Consider the following 19,972-nt stretch of genomic DNA (forward strand, 5'->3'; position numbering starts at 1 on the left):
GTAAAAAGAAAGCCTATTCTCCATTTCCTTTCCAGATTATTTCCCCTTTCCATTTGGTTCAAGAGCGTTTCATTTCCTTATTGTATCCATTCCCACAACATTGGAAAGAAAGTGCCTGCACACAATCACAACAGCCTCTAATGTTTCAGTGCCATGTTGGACTTGAGACTGTGTGAAGGAAGCACACACTGCTGGGAAGTTCTTCCTTCTATCATGAATCGTTCTAGAACATCCATCTCTACCCCTTCAGCTAAAAGAGGAGGTGTTTTCTCTGTAAAACTGTGTAAGACATCTCCTTGAGCATCTTTACTGCTTTTCTTAGCTTTGGAAACTCTGCTTTTAGTAGGTCAATCCTGCATGTTGTAATTTGTTAGTGTCTCATTTCTTCTTGAAAATTGGTACCCACTCTGTCTGTCTTGGAGTTGGAGTCTGGTGTTGGAGTTCTCATATCCCATGGGTTGTCTGTGCTGGTTTGAGGGACTTTGGGAAATGATAGTTACGTGCTGATTTGAGAATAGATTTTTCAAACTGGTGCATAAGGGTGTAACCAGGTGACTTTGGTTGACATTAATGACTGTTACATGGCTCTGCCATTTATGTACTTGTTCTGAAAATGAGCATCTTGGTTTCTTCCTTTTCCTCTGTGCCAGTCCAGATACCTTACTCAGTTTTTATTATGTTTGTGGAGCTGTGACTCCATACATTTCTGGGAGTGATGCATCTTAATATAATATTATGCTAGAGGCTGGGTGAAACCTTACTGAAGCTGGTGGGTATAGGAGCTACCCTTGATTCAGGATAAATATAAAAAGTCGGGCTGTCGATCATTTGCAGTTAACTCAAAAAATTAATCACAGCTTTAATCGCACTGTTAAACAATAAAATACCAATTGAAATTTATTAAATATTTTGGATGTTTTCAAATATATCAATTTCAGCTACAACACAGAGTACAAAGTGTACAGTGCTCACTTTATATTATTTTTATTACAAATATTTGCACTGTAAAAATGATAAAAAGATAGTATTTTTCAATTCACCTAATACAAGCACTGTAGTACAATCTCTTTATCGTGAAAGTGCAACTTACAAATGTATATATATTTTTTGTTACATAACTGCACTCAAAAACAAAACAATGTAAAACGTTAGATTCTACAAGTCCACTCAGTCCTACTTCTTGTTCAGCTAATCGCTAAGACAAATAAGTTTGTTTACATTTACGGGAGATAATGCTGCCCGCTTCTTATTTACAGTGTCACCTGAAAGTGAGAACAGGTATTCGCATGTTCTTCTGTAGCCAGCATTGCAAGGTATTTACATGCCAGATATGCTAAACATTCATATGCTCCTTCATGCCTTTGCCACCATTCTGGAGGACATGCTTCCATGCTGATGACGTGCGTTAAAAAAATAATGCGTTAATTAAATTTGTGACTGAACTCCTTGGGGGAGAATTGTATGTCTCCTGCTCTGTGTTACCCGTTTTCTGCCATATATGTCATGTTATAGCAGTCTTGGATGATGACCCAGCATGTTGTTCGTTTTAACAACACTTTCACTGCAGATTTGACAAAATGCAAAGAAGGTACTAATGTGAGATTTCTAAAGATAGCTACAGCACTCGACCCAAGATTTAAGAATCTGAAGTGCCTTCCAAAATCTGAGAGAGATGAGGTGTGGAGCATGCTTTCAGAAGTCTTAAAAGAGCAACACTCCGATGCAGAAACTACAGAACCCAAACCACCAAAAAAGAAAATCAACCTTCTGCTGGTGGCATCTGACTCACATGATGAAAATGAACATTCATTGGTCCACTCTGCTTTGGATCATTATCGAGCAGAATCCATCATCAGCATGGATGCATGTCCCCTGGAATGGTGGTTGAAGTATGAAGGGACATATGAACCTTTAGTGCATCTGGCGTGTAAATATCTTGCAACGCTGGCTACAACAGTGCCATGCAAATGCCTGTTCTCACTTTCAGGTGACATTGTAAACAAGAAGCGGACAGCATTGTCTCCTGCACATGTAAACAAACTTGTTTGTCTGAGCGATTGGCTGAACAAGAAGACTGATTGGACTTGTAGGCTCTAAAGTTTTACATTGTTTTATTCTTGAATGCAGTTATTTTTTGTGCATAATTCTACATTTGTAAATTAAACTTTCATGGTAAAGAGATTGCACTACAGTACTTGCATTAAGTGAATTGAAAAATACTATTTTTTTAATTTTACAGTGCAAATATTTATAATAAAAAATAAATATAAAGTGAGCACTGTATACTTTGTATTCTGTGTTGAAATTTAAATCGATATATTTGAAAATGTAGAAAACATCCAAAAATATTTAAATAAATGGGTATTCTATTATTGTTCAACAGTGCGATTAATCGCGATTATTTTTTTAATCGCTTGACAGCCCTAATAAAAAGCAATTAAACTCCTTTATGAAGTAGATAGCTTGAACAATAGGAACTCCCACCCAAAACTCAGGTCACATGCAAGACCAGTCAGGAATCTGAACTATGTGGATGGAGTAGGGGCTGAATGGGTGTTGTTTGAGGGAGCTGTGTGTATGAGGGAAAGCAGCAGATACACAATAGAAGCACACAAAGAAGTCAGCAAGGAATCTCCAGAGACAGCTAGAGAAGCACTTGTAGCGTGATCTCAAAGAAAAGCCAAGGGAGAGAGCTTTTGGGTAGAGTGCTGGCTGGAAAGACGCTTGGACCTGCAAGCAAAGAAACTGTCTCCTGTTGTTTGATTCCTACTGTGTTTAGGGAAACAGACCTTCTTTTTAAATAAACAGGATTGTATCAAAGAAATACCTGACTCCATCATCAATTTCTCTTCATAATGGAAACAGTCAGCAAGACCCCTCAGTTTTACTAACCGCTTGGGTCAAAAGGGGTAGCAATAATTTGTATGGCTTGGGAAGTCTGTAACAGAGCAGGATCAACCAGCAGGGTCCCTTTCTAGGGAAGTTTCATCATTAGAGCTTTGCTTCCCCCCTCCCCCCATTCCATTTGCTGATTGACTCACTTGTACCTGTTGTCTGAACTAACATTAAAGGACTTGGGGAAATCAAATTAACAGGTAAGAAATTACCAATGTTAATAAAATATACTGGTTATGTAAAGGAGAGGTGACCCCTTTTGACAAAAATCTCTACAGAATGGGGTAACCACACATTTATTTTCTTATTACAGCTTCATATAAAAGCTTAGCACCAGAGTGATTATGACTAAATACTAGTTCTGTGCCTTTTGTATTAATTCATTGTTTTGTTTTATACACTTTTTGCTGTAATTATGACTGCTGTTTCTCTTCCCTCACTAATATATGGAAGTGGTCTAATAGTTACAATGGTGATGCCTGGTTACTGTTAATTTTACTGTCAATATATACTACACATCTCCTACTTAATGGTATGTTAATTATACTGCAGACTGACACATTATCCAAATTACAGATTACCTATTTCAGTTATAACTAAGTAAATCGCCTTTAGTAATGAACAGGCATTTCTCTCCCGTGTACATTTGCCTTATAATGAACATTTTCTTCATACACTGAAATTTATTCTCACCATGACAACAAATATATACTTTATTCAATAGAAAAGGCTAAGGCATGCTGACTCACTCTGTTCCCTTGAGTTTATCTATATTTAAAATGTCAAATGTTCTGGATAGCCTGACATTTTTTGTCCCGTGTTATTTTTCTGGGGTGCAGGTGTAAATTTAGGTATTTGCATTAAGAAAGACACCAAAACCTATGGAAGACAGAACACATGAAAGTGAATCTACCCGTTGGTTGTCCCTTGTGCCAAATTCTGCATGTTGCTGAGATTGCCTCCCTTCAAGGTGCTGAGCACACTCAAGTCCTGTTGACTTCAGTGCAAAGTCACCTTTATGATGTAGAATTCAATTGATTTTAATATAAAATATCAATGCAAGAGAGTAACAGAATACCACACCATCCCATCCAATTCTGCATAGCATAATATAATCTTTGCCTGTTAAATACAGCCTGCAATGTACACATTTGCTATCCTCCTAATGCATGCATCTACAAGTCAAGGAACAGCTGAATAAAATGAGCTTATGTTATGTTATATCTAAGCTATGTAACTTTACTGCCAAATCAGCTCCCTCTTGGGGGCTGTGGCCAGTCACTGGGTGCCAGTAAACTAGTGAACTTGAGCAGTGGGGCAGCTGCTGGATGGGGATTCCCTTTTGCTGTTAGTGCAGTGACCCAGGAGGTTTCCCTTCCTACTCATAAGAAAAAAATATATTGGCAAATTGTGTACTTGCAGTGGAGTCCTGGTTCATTCCAAATGGCCCCCATGAATTTGTATCATCTTGTATTTCATAAGCAGATCAAAAGGACTATGAATGTTATTTGTAAAGCGACAGTACAACTGCTGATAATACACAGTAAATAAGGCATTTCCCTAATTTGCCAAAGAATTGACACCAGTACAGTAAATTATATGATGTGACAGCCATGTTTTTCCCCATGCCCATTTGGTTTTCATATCTGAGTGCTCATTTTAGTTCCTCTAACATTTTTGGAGATGTCAGAGTTTACATGCTGCTGGGTTTGGGGTTTTTATGTTTTGTTTTGTTTTCTGTTTTTTGTTTTTTTCCCCCCTAAAGTAGTGTAAGTGCATGGGACAGTTTTTGGTAGCACACTAAAATGTGATAAAAATGCTAGTAGATAAGGTAGTATGCAAAATTTATAGGAGGAAATGTATGCAAACAGATGGTAGAAGCGACTATATGATTTCCCCATCACCATGTTTGAATTACTTCTAGACTGTATATATCCTGATTATAAGATGGATTACAGTATAGATACCAAGATGTTTTGTTTTTTTATTTTGAAAGGCCTACAGTATGCAGCCTTTCTCCCGGACAACAGCAAAAAACAAGGTGAACAACTTTTGCACTATGTGGTCTTAAATTCTGTTATATTTTCTGTTATTTTCTGCTACATTTCTCTTTCATTAGGATAGTTTAGATTACTGCATCTTATTTTTAGAGTTATTTTATTTATCACACCATCATCATCCTTATCACTTCCAGATCTGAGTTTAGCCAAAACTGTGTACTTATCGTTTCATTTATTTTTCTCTGTGGCACTGGAAGTGGTTACTCACGTGTTAAACTTCAGGATGTATACTTGCAATGGTGGCCCTTTAATCAGTCATTTTCGTAGTGGGTGATGACACCTGGTGGTAAACTTTGTAAATGCAGACTTAGCTATGTTTGTTCTTGGCTCTATTTTAAGAACTTGTACCTGTTGTGACAAGAACATAGGCCGTCAGACTTTATTTAAATAACTCTAGTTTCCTGCAAGGGAAATATGTTGGGGGCCAGAATCTGCTTCCATTTACTGCCATACAAACCAACTGAAGAAAATGAGGTTTCACTGCTGTTAGAGGAGAATTTATTTGTGTAACTTGACTGTTGAAGCCAATAGTGTATTTTTCACAAGGGATATTTTGCCTTTTATTTATTTGTTTTTAAAATAATGAATACTGTGCATAAAAATGAGTTTTATTTTATAAATACATGCACCTTATGTACTTCAATTAACTGAAAATACCTTCTAAAAAAGGACGAAAAGTACAGAGAGATTTGTTTTAAAAACCCTGCAGTGGGAATTCAACGGTCTGCCGCTGTTTTATTTAAGGTCATACATGATTTTTGGCTTGGCCATATCCTTTTTCTTCCCAGCAAGTGTATTTGACCATGGTCATAAAACCTTGCATTCAACTGGCAGTATATTTCCACATAAATGGCACATCTGGAATATACTAAAGTATTTAGTTCTTTCAATATTGTGAACTACCTAATCCTGTGGTAAAGTACCTTCCCATCAGTAGCCACAGCAAATGGACTTGAGTCATCTTGATTTTTATTTAGGAAAATCTTTGATCAAAAGCTAATTCTCTCTCTTCCTTAGCTGGCCTTCTTGCTATGGATGAAGTTTTGCAAAGTTACATAAAGAGGAATAGTATTATAGGAAATGGAAAATGTACCCAAATTGTTGTTTCATTTAGATATCTCTTTGTTAGTGTAGTAGCAAATCAAATACTCTGAAGTATATTGCTATTGTACTTTGCTGGGAGGGGCTTGGTATAGTGAGTGTACTGTGTGTAGACATCATAACAAAAGCTAATTTATCAGAGCTGAGGTCCACAAATTTTGAAAATTAGATCCAGTGAGTAAAAAAGACAAAAGTCTTATTACATCCTGAGCTACAGATATGGGCAACATATTAATATTTTCATCCCCAAGGTTCTGAGTTCAAAGAGAATTTGATGAAGGTTAAAAAAACTACTGTCCTGTTATTTTGGCATTAATACTATGTGTTCTGGGGTGTAGGAGACCTGGGTTTGGGATCACCATTGCGTCCAAGGTGTTTTCTACTCAGGTGGGTCATGGAGACAATACAGTAATTCTTCAGGGACAAGGCAATAACTGCCACTTGCTGTATAAACATCTCCTACTCAGCAACAGTGGAGATGCTGTGTTGGAGGAGGTCACTCACATGCAAGGAATAAAGTGACAGTAGTTCCCAGGCATGGAGAAATGAAGTGAGGATTCTCAGGACTCTGGATCAGCCTTGGTCGGACTAGATGTGGTGAGAACATCTTTTCCAACAGTTGATGGGCAATACTAGCACCACCTCCACAAGATGAGGGTAAAAATCATTTGGTCAGAGTAATTCTTTCAAAGAAATGAAAATCAATTGAAAAGTGCAGTGTTTGCCATTGAAAGGAATCAGAGTGATATCTGAGCTTTGGAAGTTATTTTCTGTTCTAAGTATAGGGGAAACTATGCATTTCAGATAACATTGGCAAATGTAAACATTTAATGGGGACCACTAGAAATTCTGTCTATTTTAGTATTGTAGACTCCTGGGGCTAAATTCTGGCTCCAGTCACATGCATGCTCCTCTCATTGACGTCAGTGAGGATTACACACATGTATCAGAGGTCAGAATTTGGCAGTTGAGGCTACATTTTCAAGGAAAAATGTATCAAAACAAATCTGTGTATCAGTAGAATCACATTTTTGTCTTCCAGGCAGTACTCCAGGAATAATCCTAGTAATGTCCAGCACTGCAGATAAAACTTTTTTCTTTCTGAATTTTATGGGGATGGCTCGTCAGAAATTTTTATTTAACTAATAGGTTCATCATTTTATTTATGCTTTGTAATTCACACTTTAGAACTGAAAACTTGTCATTTCTAATAGTGTAGAAGACTGTTAGGCACCACACTTCAGTAATTTATGTTAGAAAATACACCACATCTTTGGAAAGGGAAAAGAGAACACTGATCTGCAATTTGTTAAGCACAAATGTTTGTTGGGTAGTCTAACAATTAAGTATATTAAAAAAAAGGTTACTGGGTTATATCATACTAGAACCAAAAAAAATATTTTTATTATGGAGATTTTTAATGTATAGTTTGGGACATAGCTCATATTTGGGTTTGTGTTACTAACCAGACATTAAAAGAAATAAAGGCTAGTATTCATATTATGTTTAAGAATAGCGTGTTACATTAATGAAGTTCTTTTAGTATGTAGGTTTTTATTCCTGGTTTTTAAACACAAATGAGGTACAGTACACTTCTTTAAATGTTTATAATGTCTAACTGCTGCTGGACTTTAAGAAGTATCAATTTTGTTCTTAGTTGCTGCAGATAATGACAATATCATACCAAATTATTTTGTATTTTTTGTAGGACTGGGAAACAGAAAATCATGACTGGTATTGTTTTGAATGCCATTTGCCTGGAGAGGTGTTGATATGTGACCTGTGTTTTCGTGTGTATCATTCCAAGTGTTTGTCTGATGAGTTCAGGCTTAGAGACAGCAGTAGTCACTGGCAGTGCCCAGTTTGCAGGGTGAGTACCTATGAGCTTTAATGTGCTGATTAGAGGGTTGATATTCATTAATAGTTTCATTAAGGTGGCACAGATGGTCTGGCCAGGTTAATGGATTAAGTATTGCCTATCGAAACAATGATACATACATAGTGTACCTGTACAAAGATTCCAAAATACTGTGCATATAGATGACTACTTTTTTGAAGATCCTTTGAAGGAAGTTTGTATAACACTTAAACAGACAAATATAATGCTTCCTCACTATAAGCTTTTCTGGTATTTCTGAATGCTAATGTGGTTTTCAGCACTAAGAAGTAAATTCATTCTGTGTAAGCATCTTGCTGTGAAGTATATAATCCATACACTTCCTAGAAACTCCTTATAGGAAGGTTTCTCTGTATTTAGACAAAACTTCTATATCTTCGATACTACCCCTTTTGTGCCCATTAAATATTTTGAATTGCACCCTGTCCACTTCTATCAGATCCTGAGGTAGCTTCTGCTATTGTTGATAAATGATCTGTGGGAAGAGGGAATGGAAATGAAAACTATATCTTTTGGGAAAGACCAAATGAAATAGTCAGGTAGGTATTTAGGTAGATTTCATAATTCTATTTTTCCCCATTAACCTTATATGAATGCCTACAGTATACTGTGTTTGGAGTGTATGTAGAAAAGTGTGTATGTATGAGTGTAATGTGTGATTCAGTTTATTATGGAAATGAGCATATAAAATACTGTTCAAGATGCTATTTATTTTATTGATAGTCATTTTAAATATAGTGTATTTTTCTGAACCATAATGTGAATGTTTGCAGTTTAATGATCATGTTATTAAGGCTTTTACTTTATTGGAATAAAATTATACATTATAAAAATCAGAGGCATACTAGGGCAGCTTTCAAAAATATGGGATGAAATCCTGGCCCTATTGAAGTCAGGGAGAGTGTTCCCATTGGCTTCAGTAGAGCCAGGATTTCACCCACAGCCTCTACATATTACTTTTCTTTTCAAGGTTTTGTCCTTTTGAGCATGGTGGGAGGAGAGTGCACTACAGGAATGGGCAGGGATGTTGTCTACATGCCATTAGGCAAAACTAAACAGCCAAGCCATGCTATTGTTCGTTGGCACCTGGCCTTGAATTAGCCAATTGCATCCCCTTACTGTTAGTATTCCTGCATACGCTCAAGGAGTGGGGCAAAGGGCACATTCTGAGCCTTAATTAAGTGGAGGGAAAACTACGTCTGAATTCTTAAAAGAGGAACTACTGGTGCAGAAAGCATTCAACATTACTATTTGCTCTGTGGCAGTGGGATGCTGAAAGCAAGATTAGATTCCCTAGATGTATGTTTGGAACCAGATCTTGTACAGTGAGCCAACCCTGAGATGGTCTCTGCTGCCAGGGATGTGGGTGCCCACTCTCTTTATGCTGCAGAGAAGCTGTTGGAGGCCACATAGTTATTAGGGTTGCTTCTTTTAAAAGTCAAGCACATTTCTCTTACTTGTGACTTGACAATCATCCAGATGCTAATTGTAAAAAGCAAGACTTTCTGATTCATTGAGTCAGGGCAGACTGAGAGCTGCAGGCTTCTGGAAGTGTAAGGTAACTAAGTCAGCACAAATAAGGGAGTGAAATGGAAAGAAAGGAAGCGGGAGGGAAAGATGAGTAAGAGTAATAAAAAATAAAAGCATGTTTATACTTTCCATATGAACATACAGGTGTATCCCAAAAATGGCACTTGTGTGGCATTTGCCTGTAGAGGACAATATATTATGCATTACTTAGCATTTAATTTCACCACTCGGGAATGCAACCCAAAGCAATTCTACAATCCTTGGAATTTTTAAATAGATCTTTTAAATCACTATTGATGCACATAACAAACACACACACACATAACTCACAGATGAAGTTAAAATTAGATATACTAGACAAAATCCCAAACTCTGCTCCAGACTGAAGTTGTTTTAAGTTACAACTGGGGACCAGGAGAGTACAAAGATGACTTACAGCCATTTTCTTCCCCCTCTCATCTGCTGTGATATGACCACTGTTGCATCAGAGGATCTGGTTCACTATCCAATGTATACAAATAGATGGGGCAGCCAGTTTTGAGATACATTTTACTTTAATCCTGGAATCTTGAATTCCATTAGTTTATGCTGATGATTTAAACAAACATTTACCTCGAAGAAAATATTTTGAAACTCATCCTCTCTTCCATGAGTGATGTGCACTTGTGCCTACTGGTCCATTTTTTATCTTCTTTAGAACACATTTATTGGCCTTTGTGATTCATTCATTTTCTGACCCTGAGACCTTGCAGCTCACTCACTGGCCACAGGTGACTATCAACCTCTTTCCCAAAAGACTTCCATTTTGTAGTATGAATACCACTTCCCCCCCTCAACAGCACTACTTGCTTGCTTGCTTTCTGCTTAACCAGACTTGCTTTCCACCCACCTCAATTCTGCAGCAGTGGACTAGTGGGTCCTCCCCAGACTCTGAAGGCAAGAGGGAGATTGAATTGCTATCCAGTCCCACACACCTGGCCACAGGTTTGGGAGCTGTTCTGTATTTTATGGCCATCTCCAGCAGGTGACTCTATTCTACTTTTATTTTAAAAGAGACAGAGAGAGAGCGCATCCTCAAAATCATAATAGTTTAGAGTACCCTGGCTCATGTCAAAAGGACATAACAGAGCTTACCTATCTTGTGAAAGGGCAGAAGGATTTACTTTGCATTGTCAGCAGTAAATTCAAGAAAAATATTAGCTGGGACAAAAAATATGCATGTCTAATAATATTTCACTCTAATGCCATTGCACAGAATCTTTCACATCCAAGGCTCTCACAGCTCTTTAGAAAGGAGAAGGGAAAGTGTGTTTTGAAACAGAATATATTGGATAAATAATCTAAGAACACTTCATTCTTATTAAAAGGTTTCCCATGTAATGCTGCCCAGTCTTTGGACTGTTCATCACACAGTTGCTGGGTTTGATACTTCAGTCACCCAATGCAGCTTTATTTTGCCCACCTGCTTGCTCCAGAAACATTTTACAAAGGACACTATCAAGGATTTTTCATAATTTTAAAATATTTTTCATTCCACAATGTTTATTACAGTTCCTTGGAAGCTTGGCTCTGAAATTTGTTTTCTTTCCATTGAGTGCTGAGCTTCTGGCCCTTTTGTTTTTAAAAGACCAATATGAATATTTGGGGTAATACTGCATAGCTTTCAGCATTGGTAAGAGGGTACAGAGTCAGGCATAGGTTCAAATACAGTCCAGGTTGGTAGTGACTGGAAATTGTCACGGACTGCTGACTAATCATTGCTTTATGTTAGTGCTCTCAGCCCAGTTTCTGGTAGATAGCTGGTTTCTCTGTTATTACCTATCAAATGGATGTGAAGATCAGACAGCCTTTCACCTGTATCAAAATGGTCCCTCCAGGACATGGTAAAAGCAGAATGGTGAGTCAGTGGGGGATATGGGAAGATTGCAGTGGTGTTGCTTCCTGTTGGGTGGATAAAAGGAAGAATTTCATTTTCCACTGCTGTTAGTTTGGCACCTATTAGGGGAACTAAAAATAATAATAATACCAGAAAAAGTACTGAATCATTTGTTTTGGAAAAATTGATGCATGCAAAGACTTACATGGACTTCATAAATAGAAATAAAAACAGGTCAGCTTTTGAGTGTTACCAACTGTGATCATGTCCTTTTAAGATTTTCTTAAGAAACAAAAAGAAGATGGAAAGGCAGGGATGGTTCAAGGCAGTAAGTAACATGTCCCATTTTCACACCCACACACCTACCCTGGGGCGAGATTTGGCTTCATCTAGATCCTTCTTGTTCAGCTCATCATTATAGTTTGTATCTTTCATCCAAGAGCTTTCAAACAATTATGACTTGCAGCAGCTCAGTGAAGTAGGTAAGCATCTTTATACAGGGTAATGAGCACAGAGAGGTTAAGATACTAGGGTGATCTATATTCTATATATTCTAGTGCTCAGTAGTGTGAAGCAGTTCATGGAATATATAGAAAGATAGTGTCCTCATTGTTAACAATCTACCCATAGACATAGTATGTTGAGTGGAGGGAGTACAGTACAGAAGGTTAGAGGCATGAAAGGATGATGGTTACAGCAGTACAATGATTCAGTTACTCAGGTTTGATTTGTGGTCACTCAAGATTATTTTGTTTAATATAAAATAAGAGATGAAGAGCCAAAATGGAGAATATTATTGTTTCATTTATTGTGGGCATCGTGGAAGAGAAGAGTTTTCATGCGTTTAAAAGGTAACTACCTGGCTCACGGGGTATGGAAGGCATTCTCTATGTAAGGGCAGGGTCCCTATTCAGCTCCTTGTGGCTCCCTGGAAGCAGCGACATGTCTCTCCCTCAGATCCTAGCTCCGCGCACTGCCCCTGCCCCAAGCTCCGGCTCCGCAGCTCCCATTGGCTGGGAACCACGGCTAATGGGAGCTGCAGGGGTGGTGCCTGCAGGCGGAGACAGCGTACACAGCTAGGAGCTGAGCGGGAGGGACATGTCGCCGCTTCTGGGGACCCCCCCCCCCCAAGGTAAGCGCCGCTCAGAGCCCTTATCCCCTCCTGCGCCCTAGCCCTGAGCCCCCTCCCCCACACACCCAAACTCCTGCTGCTGCTGGGGGCAGGGAGGAGGGCAGTGGCCTGAGACTGCCCCAGCAGCGGCCAGTGCAGCTGGCCCAGGGGCTGCCTGAGCTCCTCGGGCAGCCCCCGCACCAGCCACGCCAGCTGCTGCAGAAGTCACGGAATTCGTGACCTCCATGGCAAACTCTCAGCCTTAAGTATAATACAGAGTTAAGGGACTTGCCAAATCAGTGACAGAGCTGGAAAGAGATCTCAGGAGCCCTGACTCCCAGCCCACTGCCATGTGTGCCATACTCACAACAGATCTTAAATTTTCACTCCAAATGGTCCCAAAGCATTTTCCAAATATAAACTGATTCACAGATTAAAGAGCAGCATTTTCGAAACACTCAAGTCCTATGTTTAAAAGTGACTTATAAATCATGGAGACACAAGCAAGGAGCCAGGCTAGAACCTTGGTCCCTTAGCTCCCAAAGCACGTGCATCTTCTGCATGAGAACTCCTATACTAGATTCTTCCCACATACATATATATGCACTATATACATACACACTAACAAAGCCAACTCTTTACAGTCTGATGGGATCACAAGGCAAGGTGGCATGGCAGCAAAATAACTTGATAAATTGGCACGACTGAGGGCCTGATCCAGCTCCAAATGAAACCAGTGTAGGGATTCCCCCTGGACTTCAAGTGGGAGTTGGATCAGGCCATGATAATCTGCTCTTGAGAAGCTTGATACTGAAACAGAAGGGCTGTTGCCAGGCAGGAAAGGGTTGCACTAGCAGAGGTGTGGGAAGGCTTATAGAGTGTACTGCCTCACTGTACTCTGCCTGGTTCTTCTGACTTCAAAAGTTCACAAATTCATACTGTTTTCTCACCCCAAAAAATGAGAGATTAAAAGAGCGCCGGTCTGATTCTCATTTACACTGAGACCCCTTTATACTGTGCTGTCTATGTGAAAGGGTCTTTAAAGTGGATGTGATTATAATTTACTCCTATTCCTTTGCACTGCCAGAGCAATGTAATTGAGTTTCAGTATGACTGAGAATCAGGCCCCAGATCTAACATTATCCATCCTCTTGCTTTAAGTAGCTTGAGTTGGACTACTCTAATAATATTTTTAGTATTTAGAAGTACTAATTTTGCATGTTACCATAAGAATATGTAATGGCTTTTTTAAATGATAGGAAGACTTTCAGTGACACATTTTCCCAACATGACTTCCAAACTGAGCATGAGCAACAAATATCTGACGAAGGGCAAATCTTTGTGGAAAAGTAAAAGAAAACTCTTGATAATAATTTAGTTTATTAAAGAGGTGATTGAAAGTTGTACAGCCAGGAGACTAAATAAACAGTAAAAAGCCATTTTGCTGGCTCCTTGGCTTTCATTACTTAAAATCTCAAAAGTAATGAATTTTAGATGTCAAAACTGCAAATAAGATTTTTCCTAAAATAAACCAGTGTAGAGAATTGGGGAGAAGTGGACAGATCCTGGCCAAACTGGCTAATTAATTATGGTACTGTAATTTTCATCTCCACTTGTGATTAACAGCAAAGCCAGATATCTGTCTTTTATTAAAGCCTTAGGTATCAGACTGCAACCCATTTATCTTATATATTCTCTTTACAAATCTGTCCTGCAGACCAATGCAGAAAAAATATTCATATTAATTGGGGGACATTTTCTGCAGATGATGAATTCAAGACTATGTTAGAAAGGGATATAGAGAGAGAGACTGGGCTAGGCAAGTGAATTTTATTGTATCCTAATGAGTTTCAGTCTATTCAAATGCTGTGTCATTAGAAGCACACACATTGCACTCTGTTGCTTATTTAAAACCTTAAAATGACAGCAGCTAGTTCACAATTATCTTTTAATGCTCATTTAGGTTTCCATGGAGTAGAACTGTTATGTTTTAGAGACATAGCAGTTGAGATGGATTTAAACAGATTGGGTAGTCTCATAGCAGGTAAAATTGAACATGGAGATATGTAAGGTAATGCACATTGACAAAATCAATGCAGTTGAGCTCTAAAGATGAAATTCACCTCCATACAGAGGCTAGAAAAAGACCACTTAAGCCCTGAACATAGGGCTTAGGTATGACATGAGTGCTAGACTAGCTTTGGGCTGGCCCTCTGCACAGTGGTGGATTTCATTTCATGTTTGCAGCGTTGTGTGAGGAAAAAGGCTTAAGTGTTGATATGGATATCACAATAAAGATGTATGTTTAGTATGTAGTAGCAATTAAAACTATAGTATTTAGGCTGCTGAGATGTACACCTCTACCCCGATATAACGCTGTCCTTGGGAGCCACAAAATCTTACCGCGTTATAGGTGAAACCGCGTTATATCGAACTTGCTTTGATCTGCCAGAGTGCGCAGCCCCGCCCCCCTGGAGCACTGCTTTACCGCATTATATCCGAATTCGTGTTATATCGGGTCGCGTTATATCGGGGTAGAGGTGTATTATAAAGATGTGAGCCCAATTCTCTAAGGATATCCATCTGGTTAAACAATGGTTTGCATGCTGGACTACTGTAGCCAACTTAGGTCCCTTCATTTTAAGAAAGATATAATGGACATTGTATAAGTCCTGAGACGAGCAGGTTATGCACTTGTCGTAACAGAAAAGCCTATAGTTGGCTGACAATACATTTCAGAAGGAGTAAAGGCAAAATGAGACTCAATCAAATACTATCCATTTTTTAACCTTAAAATGCAAGGGCCTTCAAAGTGTAATTATAAAAAGTAAATATGTAAAAATGGTACCTCTATACTCAACAGATCTGCTCCCTTGGTGTATTCAGAGGCATCCCTTAATAGTCCAGTGAGAGAAATCAGATTTTATACATTTTTACCCATTAGCTTTTGCAGAGCCAGCCTAGCTAAGATGGCATGAATTGGATTCTATTCCTTTTTGTGCATCACAAAGAGTATTATTTGCTAAGTTCCAGTCAGTTGCACCTTTGCAAACCTTATTAAAGACCATGCTTTGCACAGGTGTCACCGAAGTCATAATTTGAAGACCTGGAGGTTACAGAGATGTAACTCTGAGCCTAATTTAGTCTGTAAAATCTTCATAGTGGTGACAATGAAATGCATGAGAAGGTAAGAACTCAACCTAACACACAGTCACCAGGCTGAGTATTCAAGACTGGGAGGTAGGGAAAAACAAAACCAAAAAAATCCTTTTTGCTTGTGAAGTGATCATATGGAAATCACTGAGTGATCATAAACATGGAACCCCACATTGCTGCTTTTACAGTCTCTTTTCAGCACAGAACTCTACTTTAAATGTGGAAGACCTACAGGAGGCAGGGAAAAGAGCAAAGGGGAGCTATCACTTTACTCATAGCTGGAGTGGCAATACTCTACTTTAATTCATGCTAAACGGTTTCTGCTTTCCTAGTAAGCATATCATTTGCAGCTGGTACGGGCTTTTTTTTTTTCCCCCCCCAACTTTTTTCCTGCCTTTTGGTGGATCAGTGGTTCTCAAACTTTTGTACTGGTGACCCCTTTCACATAGCAAGCCTCTGAGTGTGACCCCTCCCCACCTTATAAATTAAAAACACGATTATAAATGCTGGAGGAAAGGTGGGGTTTGGGGTGGAGCTGACAGCTTGTGACCCCCCCACCTCATGAATAACCTCATGACCCCCTGAGGGGTCCCAACCCCAGTTTGAGAACCCCTGCGGTAGATACTAATACCTTGCTGATAAGTTGACCATTAAATAATACATTTTAATTTTATGCTGATCCTAGCCTTTCTTCATTACTTCATTTTATTAAGACAACGTAATTCTGCACTTTTTTGAGTGAGAGCATTTAACGAGGCATTAAGAACACACTAAATAGAAGTAAAGCACATAATTCTTCTGAAGTCCTCAGCAAAGTACATAATTCATTTATCACCACGTTGCTTTGACTGTTACTCTTGTGCATTAGCATTACCAATTTTGAAGAAGAGATTTTCCTTAACTAATTGTATGATTTAATCTGAGGCAAATGTACCTTTTTAAAAATCTTTGTAATACAGAGGGTTGCTGGTGTGGTTTTTTTAAGTCAGATTTTTAAAAAATAGTTGACTGGGTTTTTTTTTTTTTTTAAACAGAGTATTAAGAAGAAAAACACAAGCAAGCAAGAGATGAGCACATACCTGCGATTCATTGTCTCTCGTATGAAGGAGCGGGTGAGTCTGAAAGAATGACACTTTTCCACGGCAGTGGTTTGCATAGAGAGGGTAGTAGAGAGTTGGGAGATGTTTCTAATGTCCCCTTTTTAAATATGTTGTATTCAATTAGGGGCATATTATGGTCACCGCATGCATAAGTGTGCATGGGAGCAGGGAACACAAAGAGCCATTCCTTTACACATCCTCCTATGAAATGGTTTATGTGTTTCAACATGTACAGCCCATGGCCCAGTATACAGATTATTCATATTTCTGGCTGGAATAGCCTATGCAAGGTGCCCACACTTCCAGTGGAATGGAGACTTTTCAGATTTTACAGAGACACAAAATCAAGGTGAAACACTTCTTTCCCTTTCTCCACCTCTGCATGCGATTATATGGCTCCCTGTTCCTTATATGAAGTACTTAAATTAATATAAAGTGAAATAATTCTTTTTCACATACTGTCTCTTGGTCCTTTCAGGCTATCGATCTAAACAAGAAGGGGAAGGACAACAAGCACCCAATGTATAGGAGGCTGGTGCACTCAGCTGTCGATGTTCCTACTATACAAGAGGTACAGTCACATACTTTCTGATTTCTTATGTGAAATTTTGTTCTGTCTTTAAAAGTGAAGCCAAAATTTTATGAACCAAAGTACAAATCCTTGTTGTTTAGCTCTTTCCATGGTCGTTTCTGCTATGGCTTCTGTCATAAGCATAATAGCCAAACATTTCAAACTTGGGTGACTAAAGCTAGGCACCCAAATCCTTATATCAGCACCTAAAAATGTGCCTGATTTCCCGAGGCACAGAGCACCCTCAGTTCCCATTGATTTTAATGGGAGATATAGGTGTTTGGCACCTCCGAAAAATCAGGCTATTTATTTAGATGCCTAAAGATGGATTTAGGTGCCTAAAGTTAGGCATCTAAGTTTGAAAATCTGGCCAATAAGTAAAATGGCTAATGAAACAACCCATAAGAACATGTTTGACCAAATATTCCATTTTTTTCTTGTTAAAGCAGTTATAGACATCTGCTTTCCAAACATCATGATGATTCATAAAATGCCAAACATTTTGGTTGATCACAAAAAGCAGGAATGACTTGAACCACCTTTTATGTTAATGTCTTCAAAAATTAAAATACTAGTTAATATATAATCCTTTCTCTGTAAGGTGATTCAGTCCGTGACTTATTAAATCAAAGGAGTTGGGGGCTTCCCTTATAAAGATTAATACCTTACTGAATATTGAATGATATGATATGTTGTGCTATTTATTGTTGTTGTTTTTTTTAATTGTAGATGTAGGGGTTCTTGATTTTCAATATTATAAAATAGAATTCAGTGTTGCTTGAAACATGAAGTCACACATGCACAAGCCAGGTCTGCACTAACATTTTTTCGTGAAACTACCACCAGTTGCACTCCTCCAGACGTGGAAGTTGCCAGAGTAGAAAGTTTGGGCGTTTTAGCACCATGTGATCTAGATTTGCTCAGAGCAGGTTTGGTTGACCCTGGCAAAAATGCCAGAAATTGACAGAACATTGTCTACGCTAGAATTCTCATAGGTGCTATCACCAAGGCAGTGCAACTGACAGTAGCACAGATAAGAATGTTTTACTAGAGTGGAGAAAGCCATAGCATGCTCAGCTTGGGCAGGGCTAGAAAAATGCACTGTGTGACTCAATGCAAACCTCTGTTATGGTTTAAAGTTATGGGCTTTGAAAGTTAATCCTTTGAGAAAATGGTGGCTGCAACATGAGGCCCTTAGAAAAGTATATGGGTGCTCAACCCTGAATTGAAACTAAGATGAAATGCTGGATTGAAACTAAGATGCAAAGCACTGTCCCACAGGGAGCAAATCTTTGAGCAAATGCTGTGGGCTATAGTCTATTCTGTTACACACCATGGGAGTGAATGGGATTACTCCAGATTCGAGATTTACTTGTTATAACTGAGAAAAATTCCCCTCTTTAATTAAGTTAATTTTAAAGCACCCAAGAACTGGACAAGTACTGCACCTACTGAGGTATGGACAGGTAGGTGCAGTACTAATCCTGGAAGTGTTATAAGTACATCTGTGAGCCATAGCAATGTCAATAACTCACCTTGTCTGCCTAATACATATTATTGTATGAGCTTGTGTGCATAATACGAACAAGTCACTCCACCAGTAGTTTTCATAGTTCTATATTTTGCTTTGTGTAGAAAGTAAATGAAGGAAAATACAGGAGTTATGAGGAGTTCAAAGCAGATGCTCAGCTGCTTCTACACAACACGGTGATTTTCTATGGAGGTAGAGTATTACATTTAATATTTTTCTCATTAATTTGATTCAGGAAATAGATCTGTGTCTTTACTCTTAGGAAACTGACCACTTTGGATGAGACTTGGGGACCAGCTAATTAAGAGAGGGTGAGGCCACCTTGAGAGTCTGTGGCTATTAGCAGAGCAGGCTGTGTTAGTACTCATTTCTACAGTGGTGCCCACCCTTCCTCACTTCCCCTATACCTGGTACCACCTTCTTTGCAGCTGGCCTTCCCAATGGGAGCACCTCTACCCCCTTACCAATCTATTCCTGCTTCAGCCTAGGAAGCTGTAAGGGGAAACAGTAGAGTCTGAGAATTGGGACCCCAGTGCAGCTCCATGCTGAATAGCTGGCCAGTTGCTAAGAATATCGCCAGGGAGAGCAGTGCTGACTACCTGTTTAGTCTCTGGCCATTTACAGAATGGATAGTCTTCAAATGGCCATAGCTATGGATGGACTTCTTTTGAAGAAGTTAAGAAAGAATTGCTCCAGAACAGGTCACAAGCCAGGTGCAGTGTCAGGGCAAGTATACTTGTCCTTGGTACAATTTACTGAGGATATATTTGCTGATCCATTGGGTTCTAAGAGTTACGTCCCAGGTTTGCAAAGGCACCTAACTCCCACTGATTTCAAAGGAAGTTAGGAGCCTAAATACCTTTGAGGATCTGGGCCTAAGAATTCTCAGGGAATTAAGTATTGTGTTTAATACAGGCATCTAGTTTGTAGTCATGGAAAAGTCAAAATGTGTTGAGAGAATATTTGATGCAGTGAGATACATAATTGGAAGTAAAGGCACAACAAGGGGCAGCTTCTAGAATTGACCCATATAAACTGCATGCTGTAATCCGCTAAGAGACAGTTGTGTTTCTATAAGGATGTCGTAACAAAGAGTGGTGTTTTAGAACAATTGCAGCATGTGGGCTGGGACATTCATGTTTAA

The 19,972-nt window shown here is 38.9% G+C and overlaps 1 protein-coding gene across 8 annotated transcripts in view; it reads left to right on the forward strand.

Moving 5' to 3' along the window:
• ZMYND11 (zinc finger MYND-type containing 11) overlaps positions 1-19,972 on the forward strand; it is a 166,782-nt gene that overhangs the window by 122,928 nt on the left and 23,882 nt on the right. For 4 of the 8 annotated variants that reach the window (XM_026652010.2, XM_026652009.2, XM_026652012.2 and 1 more), the window contains exons 4-8: positions 4,892-4,936; positions 7,765-7,926; positions 16,661-16,738; positions 17,205-17,297; positions 18,933-19,020. In XM_026652010.2, the coding sequence (XP_026507795.1) occupies positions 4,892-4,936; positions 7,765-7,926; positions 16,661-16,738; positions 17,205-17,297; positions 18,933-19,020 (466 nt within the window). The remainder of the gene's footprint in view (positions 1-4,891; positions 4,937-7,764; positions 7,927-16,660; positions 16,739-17,204; positions 17,298-18,932; positions 19,021-19,972) is intronic. The other 4 variants (XM_026652013.2, XM_026652014.2, XM_026652015.2 and 1 more) reach the window with 2 other exon arrangements.

This window comes from Terrapene carolina, unplaced genomic scaffold (assembly GCF_002925995.2).
Source record: "Terrapene carolina triunguis isolate 2854851 unplaced genomic scaffold, T_m_triunguis-2.0 Scaffold111, whole genome shotgun sequence".
NCBI lineage: Eukaryota > Metazoa > Chordata > Testudines > Emydidae > Terrapene > Terrapene triunguis.